Below are 11,362 nucleotides of genomic sequence, written 5' to 3' on the forward strand. Positions count from 1 at the left end.
ACCAGTTAGGTGAGATAGCAAAAGTGCACATGTATGTTCAAAAAAATGCATTACCAGACTCATTATGGGATAAATAGATTGTCAAAGAATATGGTGATCCAAACAAAATAAGTAGTAATATTATTATTCCTACTATGAAACCAAGTTTCGTTCGCATCCTAAATCATGGTCAAACTCAATATTATGATATGAAGGTTCTCCGTTTCCTTTAAAAATTTAGAATTTGTGTTTTCATGAAACAAATGAAAAGGGGGTAAAATAGAAAAATAACACAAAAAATACTCATGCAATAAAACAAAAACAAAACCATCATATTTCTCATCCACCGACAATCCACCAAAATTTTTTGAAACATAAATTCTATCACTTGTCATTTCTATCAAATGAATCTTAATCAAAACTTGTGTTTAGAAACCTCAATATCATTATCAATATTACCTCATATAAAAAATCTCATTTTTCACGGTAAAAAATTCAAGCAAGTAACTTTCATGAATAATGCTTAAAATTATATTTTATTGTCAAATCTAAATGCTCACAAACGTTCATTATAATTTTCATAACATGCATCACAAGCATACTCAATAAGATGTCTCAATCATAACTATGCTCACATGCATGCGCAATCTCATTACTTCATTACTTTGGTCAAAACACATCATCATGTCAAATCTATTTCACCATTAATTTGATGCACTCTTATAAAACTTAACCATTCAAAGATCATTAATTTGGCCAAAATACATCATCATGTCAAATCTGTTTTGTCATTATTTTGATGCACTCTTATAAAACTTAACCATATGAAGATAAGTTTCTTTCCACAAAACTCAGGAACTTTTCCAAATATAAGGTTTCAAATATTTTTTTCAATTGTTTTAAAAAATCAAAGAATAGCTAAATTATTCAAAAAAAACTTTTTCTCAAATAAGTAAATATGAAGAAGTGCTAATAATTCAAAAGATAATCACTTTATAAAAATCTTGTGCCACAAATTCAAATCACTAAAATGAATTTTTTTCAAGTCTTTACTTAAGAAAAATCAATTCAAGAATAAATATACTTACAATAGTTCATAGAAATAAAGATAAATTCAACAAGTATTTTATCACAAGCAATCCAAAATTTTGACAAATATTCATAAATTCACCCAAAACAAGCTAAGAATTTAAGGAACATCAAGAACATATTCGTCAAGAACTAAAATAAAAATATGGTTAGAAATCATTTAAGAATCAAAGTGGAATAAGCAATAAGAAATAAGATAAATGTATTTTTTTTAATTTCATTTTCATATTAACCATGAGATTCTAGAAAATCTCTCATCTTTTACTTTACTCTGATTCCATTATGCTAGGTGGTTATAAGCTCATCTAATCCTACTTTAGTCATGGATTAAATCAAGATAAAAAAGAAGAGACTTTGAACTGCGCTAAATCTAAGGACTCTTAAAATATTGAAATTTTATCAATTTTTGGTACAAAATTTTGCATAGATTTGATTCGATTCAAGATGTTTTTAAGATTTCAAAGTTAAAGAACTTTTAGGAACAACTTAAGAAAAATATAAACTTTCAGAACCTTATAAGGACATGATCCCAATTTTAAGAGAAAAGAAAGGAAACTTTTGAAAACATGATGCAAAGAAATTTGGTCCTCAGCCTCTTATTCACGGCCAAATTTTTCTTAGGACTAGTATAGTTTGAAAAAAAAATTAAAAATTAAATTTATATTTTAATTAAAATAGTCTAAGTGATTGTTAACTTTAATTTTTTATTGGTATTACAAATAATATTTAATAAAGAATAACTTTCTCTCAATAAATAATATATTTTTTTAAAAAATTGAATAGCAAAAGAAATCAAACAATTTTTTTTATCTTTTATTTAGTTCTTATGTCTATCTTCTTCTCTTCTCTGACTACTTTTTACTCCTTAAGTTTTTCTTGACTCTTGCTTCAATTTAACATTTAATTAGAGTGTCATTAACAAATACTTAATTATTTTTTTCTCACCTCTTACCATTGTGTTAGTGTGTGTTTCTATTTAGAACAGTGGAAGAAGTTAGTTTATTGTCGGTACTGCATTTGACTTATTCCTTCTTAATACATTAGTATAAGGTAAAATATAAAAGTCAAAAATTAGAAAATTGTCATTTGTCAATGTATTTTATCGACACATTCCTCAATTGAGAGATTGATATCAAAATAGGTTATTTTTTATTTTATAAATCTCAAAATAATTTGTGCAAGTTTAAGAAAAGTATAAGAATTTTAAAATTAAATATAAACATTTACTAAAGGACAGAAAAAGACTTTACGATAAAATACTACAATCAAGTACAAATTTTGCTAAATAGTGAGAGTTCTGATAATTTCTTGTAGCCTCAATTGGTCCATTGTCTCAAACTACCTATTGAACTTATTCAAATTTTTCAAGTTTTGGGTGGCAATGAAAATGCTCTAGTTGTTAAAGGGTTAGTCAGAGAATTGGAGGTGAAAGTTCAAGGTTATTATATGAAGCTTCCAACTTATTTACTACAATTTTTGTGAGCAAACTTGGTTTTAGGAGCTACTTGGTTAGCTACTTTGGGCTCCTACATCTCCAACTATAGTAGTTTGATAGTAAAATTTTAGTTGGGCAATGATTTTGTGACTTTGCGTGGTGAGAAACTCAAACTTCTAAATCCTACTTGGTTTAGCTACATAAGATGAATGCACCACACCGATGCTATTTTTGAATTATTTACATTTGGTTTAAGCTGCCTAATATCATGAACCTGAAATAACTATCTTAATGCATACTTATAGGAAAGTCTTTACTATTCCCTCTAGCTTACCCCTCCCCTTCATAGATCTCAAGACCATTCTATTCATTTGATACATGGTTCTTCACCTATTAAAGTGAGATCTTATAGCTACTCCCACAGCCATAAACAATAAATAGAACTCATGATACAAGATATGTTGAATGAGGGTATTATTATGCCTAGCAAAAGTCCCTTTTCTGTTCTTATCATTCTTATTAAGAAAAAGGATGGTCAGTGGAGATTTTGCACTAATTATAAAGCCTTAAATGCTATTACAATCATGGATCGCTTTCTCATTCTATCTATTGATGAGCTTATTGATGAGTTATTTAGAGCTCAATGTTCATCTAAATTGGACTTAAGGTCTAATTATCACTAAATATTGGTTAATCTAGATGATAGGTACAAGACAACATTCAAGACACACCAAGGTCATTATGAATGGCTTGTGATGCGTTTTGAGCTTACTAATGCCCCTGCAACTTTTTAAAGCCTAATGAATGAGATTTTCAAAAGTCTTCTAAGACAAGTTTGTACTTGTATTTTTTTTTTATGACATTTTAGTGTACATCCCTTCTTAGTTTGTCCATCTGTAGTATTTAGAGGTGGCTCTTAAACTCTTAAAGAAGCAAAAATTATTTGCCAAATTATCAAAGTATGCCTTTGGATTGCTTGGGAACAGATGCATCTAGGACTAGAGTTGGAGCTGTTCTCAGTTAGCATGATGACCCTATAGATTTTTTTTTCTCAAAGAATTGACTCAAAGGCTACAAAAATAGTCTACAAACACTAGATAGTTCTATGCCATTACTGAGGTTATTGCAAAGTTCAAGCATTACTTACTTGCCCACAAGTTTATCATTAGAACATACCAAAAAAGCTTGTGTAGCTTGACTCATCAAACAATACAAACTCCAAAACAACAGGCTTGGCTACAAAAATTTTTGGGTTATGACTTTATTATAGAATATAAACTTGACAAAGATAATCTAGCTGCAGATTCTTTATATCGTTCTTTTTTCATGGCTTGGTCTCAACCTAAATTCAAAAATTTACCACTACTTCAAGCTGCTATTGTTGAGGATCCTAAATTACAATCCATCCTAGAGTTATGTCTCGAGAACCAACCTCTTCATCCAAATTATACAACCCATAATCAATTATTTTATTGAAAGGGAATATTGGTGATTCCTTTGAAACATCCTCTAATTAATCAAATTTTGCATTTGTTCCATAGTTCAATGATTGGTGGCCATGTTGGGTTTGCTAGGACCATGGCACCTGTTACTACTCAATTCTATTGGCCCAGTATGAACAAGGAGATTCAGGAGTTTGTCTAAAATTATGTAATTTGTCAACAAGTTAAGATTGCCATAACCTTGTCTACTAGTTTGTTGCAACATCTTCCTATACAAAAACAAATTTGAGAAGACTTGGCAATGGACTTCATCACGACACTTCGTCCTTCTGGTGGCTATACAATACTTCAAGTAGAGATTGCCAAGCTCTTTAAATATGCCTATTCCCCCTCCCTTAAAGCTTGATTACACAAGTAAGCAAGTGATTGAAGTTTTCATGAAGATGATAGTAAAATTGCATGGCATTCCTAAGACATTGTCTCTAATAAAGACAAGGTTTTTACTAGTCAATTTTGGCAACATTTGTTCAAATTGAGTGAGACATCACTGAATGTAAGTACTGCATATCATCTACAATCGGATGGGCAGTTAGAAGCCTTGAACAAGTGCTTAAAAATTTACTTAAGGTGCTTTACCTATGATTCTTCTCAAGAGTGGGCAAAATTATTACCTTGGGCAAAGTATTACTACAATACTTCACACAATATTAGTATTGCTATGATAGGACCTTCGCAGCTATCTAAATATGTTCCAAATTCAAAGGATCCTTTACTTGTAGAGCTCCTAATAAAGAGAGATCGTGTTCTTAATATGTTGAAACACTTAATAGAATATGAAAAAGTATGTTGACAAAAAGAGGTGTCATGTGGAATTTAGAGTAAGTGATCAAATACTTGTGAAACTTTAGTCCTAGACAACACTTAGTTGCTTTAAGAAAAAACTAGAAGTTAAACATAAAGTATTTTGACCTAATTCCTGTTATGGAACACATTGGACAATTTCCTTATAAGCTTGTGTTACTCCTATCCACCAAAATTCATCTTATCTTTCATTCTTCTCAACTAAAATTATGTAGAGCTAATCATTCCAATCCTTATGTTCCTCTTCCTTTCACGAACAATGAGACAAGTCCAGTGATGATAAGTCCATATTTTGATGTACTTTATGACTTATATTTTTGTAATTGGAGTTTATTTTATGGAAGTTTCTCACTAGTTGTAATGTTAATTTTGCATATAAGAATAAGAGAACAACCAGTGCCTTTTGGGAATATTTTGAGCAAAAATTTGGATAATTTTAGCATATCTTACTGTAACATCCTCAATTTCTCATTTAAAAATAAATAAATTTTTATAGCAAAAAGAGAAAATAGAAAAATTTTGTTCTATTTTATAGATTTAAGAATTGAATAAAAGCAAAATTTATATTCCTTTTATGAAAATCTTACATAATTCCACAATCATGTTATATTACTTACTTTTTGCTCAATAACTCAAATTCACTAATTTCAATATATATCAGTCATCAAACAAATATTCATAGTTATCATATTATATCAGTCCATCACTGAAGGATCATCAATCAATTTCATCCCACACAATCCAATGCAATATGCCGAAAGTCAGACACCTCTAAACTCAACCAAATCGCACAATCAATATGCACACTTTCTCAGTATTAATGAAGTTATCTATCCTAAAGTTTGGGATAATCTAATAATCATAATATGTCTATTATTCCAAAAACATCAAATAGAAAATCTTGACTACTCCTGAACAATGTTTACTTAGCAAAATCATGATATTCCTCAAAAATAGTTTCATTTAGAGCTTTTATTACAAGTTACATTTGGATAGTTCTAAAAGTAATCAAGGGTTTTATTATGTCCAGCTCTCTTTTTCTATACTTTAAATTTTAAGAAAAATATTAGGGTTCTAAGGTTTTAAGGTTCTAATAGAAAAACTTAGTATTTTCAAATCAAAATACCGAAGAGGAGTTAGAGTTTAGGATCAATTCCCCCTACCTCGAAATGGGTCTCTCAGATTGAGTTTTTCTAGAGATCTAAGGGAGAGGCACAACATTCTAACAAAGGATATTGGCTTGAGAGTTAAGGTTTCTTTAAGTATTACAAAGCACACAATTTTAGATCAGATAAAACTAAGAAATAAGAATGAAGTTAGGGAACCAATCTCTAAAAAACTTACTTGGATCTGAATGGTTAAACTTCCATGTCTGAATTCCAAGGGAGATTGAAGTTTAGAAAAAGATTTCTGAGAAGAGAGAATAGAAGAGAGGTCAAAACTTTGGATTATAATCCAAATTTTCTAATTTAACCCTTAAATACCCCTTAACTTGCAATATTCTCACTACAGCGAGCTATCTCTCAATATAGTGAGAGTTTCTCGCTGCAGTAAAAAAATCAGACAAAATTTTTCTTTGTTGTCTGTCATTCTAACTATAGTGAGAGTTCTTCGCTGCAACGAAATTTTTTTGACTATAACGAGAGAACATCAGAATGTCTGATTTTGGATGTTCTTTCTTGCTACAACGAGTACCAAAATCTCTATTTTTCTATACAATGGTAGCAAAATTGAGGGTATTACATGTACTTATGCACAATTGTGCTTCACAAGCTACATGGACGTGCTTCGTATTTAGCATGGTCATGCTGGATGAGGATGCATAGTCGTGCTGAATGGAGATCATCGGTAAAGACAACAAACCATTCGAAGTTCGAGTGAGTGATTGAGCATCATTGAAGAATGAGAACTCTTTTATTTTTTTTCTCTTTTGGATTTCTCTTGTTTGAATTCTCCTTTTTGTTTTATGGATTAGTTCATTATGTTTTTCGTTGTTTATTTTGTTAATAAGTAGCTAAATTCATAGCTAGGGTTATGGTGGATCCTAATACACACTCTATGTGATTTTTACATTTAATAATAATGTGTTTTCTTTGTGTGTTTGATTTTTATCCTATTAAATCGAATTGTTCATGTTAAGAATTAATCACCCTTAGCATCTCGTAGTTAATTGCATTGTAGACAATCATATCACATGTAGTTATTTGAACTATAGGATAAAATGGGACAAAGGATTAGGCAAATCAAACTTAATCCTTCTCTTCCAAACGTTATTAAATTAACAAATTCATAAGTTCTTTATGCTTTTTCTACATTTTGCTTTGCATGATCATTGAATGTAATCGCCTCGAGAAAAGAATATAAACATTGCATGATCATTTGGTGTTAATAGATTAAGTATGAGTGGTTAGTAAACACTAAAGAAATTAATATTAAAATTAAACTAAAGAAAATATAGAAAGATGTAATAAGTGAAACTATATGCCTTAGGCTTTTTTCATCTAATTTCTATCAAAACCCTCTTTAATGTCTTTTAAATTACTTTTGGATTTAAATTTTTTGTGATTTTTAATTCATTACATACTCTTTCTCTTTAAATAATTGAATCATATTCTTATTAATTGAAAATAATCTTTGTGAACAATAACTTGAAAACTTAATTTTAAAACCTTTTATTACTTTTTAACGGGTATACTTGTCCATAAACATCTAGTAATTCAACCTTCTTCTATATTATAGTCTAGTGACATCATTTGCAAAAATTAAACCTTCTTCTATATTATAGTCTCGTGACATCATTTGCAAAAATTATCATGTTTAACGACATCTAATTCAGTGGCAAGGATTGGATTTCACCCATGCAACTTGGGATGAAGTTTCACAGATCGGGCGCTTCTTTTGTCTCTTTTTTCAGTTTTAAAAGTGAGGCGATTTCTGCATATGATAATTTTTATATTTGCAGGAATTGTGCTGATATGATATTAAAGTTCCAGAAAGCTGCTGCAATTGGAAAATTGAAGGTTACATTTGAAAAGCTGTGCAACCGTAGGATAGACTTCCCCTGTGATTTTGCAAAAGGTCATTTTTTCACTTTGTTTTTCACTGGTTTTTTGTACCCAGAAGGGACTAAATTAATTGACGTTTTGCAAAGTTAAGAATTAACATAGGGCTTTTAAAATCTCAAAAATTAAAATTCCCAATCCATACAATCTTAAAAGACTAATTCGAAAGTTTATTCAAAGAATAATCAATAGTAAGAACAAGGAACGTGAAAACATATGACAGCATCGATATTGTTGAAGCAATTGTTTCGAACTAGCCAATGGGTGCATTCCTTGCCAAGCGATTAGCATTTTGAAAAGACAGCTAAGTCTCAGGCTCAGCTACAGTCACCATGCTTTTGACTATCCCCTATACTTTATAAATAGGACACTTCCATGTATGCTATTACCCTTTAGCTAGTACTCTCTTAGAATAGCTACTAACTTGAGTGTTGAAATTCCATTGCATGTATTCATCCAGTGCTCCGCTGCAAGAAGTTACTAGAAGAGCAACATCACCACCATTTGTGACAGAATCCAACTTACATGGAGAGTGGAATGACCAGCAATAAAATAATGAAAAGGCAAACTAAAATATTATGGTAACTAGGTTATGGAGCAGCCGAAGGTGTACATATATCTCTGCCAGCCATATATATTAATCTATAGATGTCAGCTTTTTTTCTAAACCTAATGTTGACCAAAATACATATGAAGAAGTTCAATTACTAGCTGAAAACCCAAATTTGATAAGATGAAACTGAACTTCCAAGCTATGTTATGTGACTTATACACCCATAAATAATTTTGGACTTTTAATTACAAGACTAATTACACTGGCTTGAACCTAGAAGGTTATATAAACAAAGAGTTACTCTTTGGATGAATACTAGCAAACCACTCTCTGTTCTATAATACTATTTCAGCTGATAATATAACAGATGTGGCGAAAATGTAGATACCGTTGTAGGTTGTATGGTTGCCTTATAAACTAATGCTAGCTTAATGAGTGTCATTTGTCACAATAGAATACATATGGAGTTGTTATTCCTCAAGTGAACAAAAGTATTAACCAAGATCTTTTTATCTAATCACACCGGTGCAAGAATCAAGTGCAAATAAGCTAAGGTGGTAAGATGACTACAAGACATTATAGGCAGACCTCAGTTATAGATGAACTTTTCCTAAAGAACAAATTACTGGTCAAATAAACCATTTTATTTTAGTAACATGTAGAGCAAAGCCTGATTACATTAGAACTTGACAGTGAATGGAAACACAGAAGGTCAAGAAAAGGTCATAGAATTAACAACAGTGAAACTATGTGACACGAAACTTGACAGGGTATAATAATCGATTTGTTTTTAACGTGTGCATCCATATGGTTCAACAACTGTAGAGAAGAAACAAACATGCAGGATTCAAAATAATTCTAGATTATGAAGTTACGATTATAGCACATATATCTATCTCATCAGTATAAACTTGCCAATCATAAGAAGCTTCATTTCCTCTATCATCAGAATGCACAACTCTGCATCCCTGCCTAATCTCTACACTCTCCTTGTCCCTTGAGAAAAACCATTTTATGCTATTGACCGAATTTCATTTTATCTAACCTATTACAACCTATAGTATAATACATCATCTATGGAACAATTCACTAAGTGGTCACTATGAACATGTAGCCAGAGAATCTTGTGGTAGCAACCTCTCATCTTGATCCAATGTGTCCTTGACTGCTTGATAAAATTCTATCCATGAAGAAGAGTAGGAATCCACAGGACCCCACAAAAATGTTGGATTTGGACTTGCAGGGCAGGCAGTAATTAAATCCAAAACTGAAACCGGTTTCATGGTCTGTGGAAAATTGAATGCTAGACTATCAACTTTGTGTTCATAAATTTTTCCGTTCCTGTCCAATTTATACCTTGAAGTACCCTGAAATTCACCCTTAGCTTCCCATGGAACACGAGGCACACCCCTCAGGTTCCACCTAATTAATATCATATTCTCTGAAGGCTGCCATATCCGATACACATCCAAAGCAATCTCACGGAACAAAATTTTACCATGAAATCTCAATGCCCAGAAGATTAATTTGTATTTTTCAATACCAGAAAATGTGTTCAAAGGGTCCATGAATGTTATATCATCCCTGAAATAATCAAATTCAACATTAAAAATCCCATTTTTTACCCTTTTTCAGAAATATCATACATCTAGCAAAAAACCACACACAAAAGCACACGTCTTAAAGAAGAAAACTCAAATACCCAGATGAGAAAATCACCTATAAATGTCATAATTGATGTCTTTGATGAAGATCAAGGGCATGTCTTCACGGAGGGTCCTCACAGCAAGGCCAAGATTGACATAAAATTCATCCTTTTGATGTTGATGATGCTTGTCCTGAGCACCTGTAGTTGGGGTGTTCACCTGAGCAACCTGTGCAGTGGAACTTTGGAGGGAGGAAAGTGAAGAAGAGAAGGAGAATTGGGAGCTACGTCTTGCTGATAAAAGCGTTTGCTGAATGGGTTTCTCTTTTGATTTTGATTTGGTTTGGGGTAGCAGAGAAGGTTTGAGGTTGGACAGAAGAAAAGCCATGGCCTTTAAGCTCAATGGGTTTCGAAGATTTTAGCTTTTCATTTGACAGAGAGAGAGAGAGAAATCTGTTGTTTTTGTCTTTGGTGGCGCAGAAGCAAAATAATTTGAGGCTGTGGTTTACCATTTCGAGTGGCTTTGAGCGTGGCCATGAAATCAAATTGAATAGAAATATGTTGGCATTTTTGCACGTTGCCACCTGCATTTTACACTACTTTAGTTCCAACGGAGAAAACGGGAGAAAAAAATGTATAAAATTCTGTGAGTGGTTTTAGTATTATTTTTTTTTAAAATAATGCCCTAATAAAAACTTATATATCTTTATATATAATTAAAATAAGATGTTGATTTTAATTAAAACATAAACAGATGAATATCCTTGACCTTGAACACCCTAGAGGAAGACAACCTACAAGAAATTTAAAATATTCAATTTTGTCAAGGTTATGTAATGGTATGATGTATGAGATGAGAGATGTTTATGAAATTAGGTTTAGTTATATTCTTAAATTTTTAATCATGGTTAATGTACAACTTTAGTCCGATAATAATTTTCTTGAATTTGTTTTTATTTTTAATCTCTCCACCTAAAACCTCCATACTAAAAAAGATTTCTAAATAATATTACTCGAAATAAAGAAACTTCTAGAATCTTATGTTTTATTTAAATACTTGAGAGTTTAAGATATATTTGAGATAGAAAATTATTCTTAAACGGGGCTTTTGATTTGTTTTGAAAAAGAAAGAAAGAAAGATAGAAAGAAAAAAAAAACTTTGTAATTTCTGAAACTTTTCATAATTTGATGCTTTAATTTATAACTTTTGAATAAAAGAGAATTTAAAATAGTTAAATTAATTTAATTTATTGAATTTGAGTCGTTTCAAGGTTTTAAGTAAAATAATTTTTAAGA

The 11,362-nt window shown here is 31.0% G+C and overlaps 1 protein-coding gene across 1 annotated transcript; it reads right to left on the reverse strand.

The window, feature by feature from the left end:
- Positions 1–8,019: 8,019 nt before the first annotated feature.
- LOC113865495 lies at positions 8,020–10,560 on the reverse strand. The gene is made up of 2 exons (XM_027500090.1): positions 10,141–10,560; positions 8,020–10,005 (listed from the first exon to the last, which is right to left on the reverse strand). The coding sequence occupies exons 1-2, from the start codon at positions 10,452–10,454 to the stop codon at positions 9,522–9,524; spliced, it is 798 nt and encodes a 265-aa protein (XP_027355891.1). The 5' UTR covers positions 10,455–10,560; the 3' UTR covers positions 8,020–9,521.
- Positions 10,561–11,362: the final 802 nt, after the last annotated feature.

The sequence above is a fragment of the Abrus precatorius genome, unplaced genomic scaffold (genome assembly GCF_003935025.1).
Source record: "Abrus precatorius isolate BTA unplaced genomic scaffold, Abrus_2018 Scaffold4, whole genome shotgun sequence".
Taxonomy (NCBI): Eukaryota; Viridiplantae; Streptophyta; class Magnoliopsida; order Fabales; family Fabaceae; genus Abrus; species Abrus precatorius.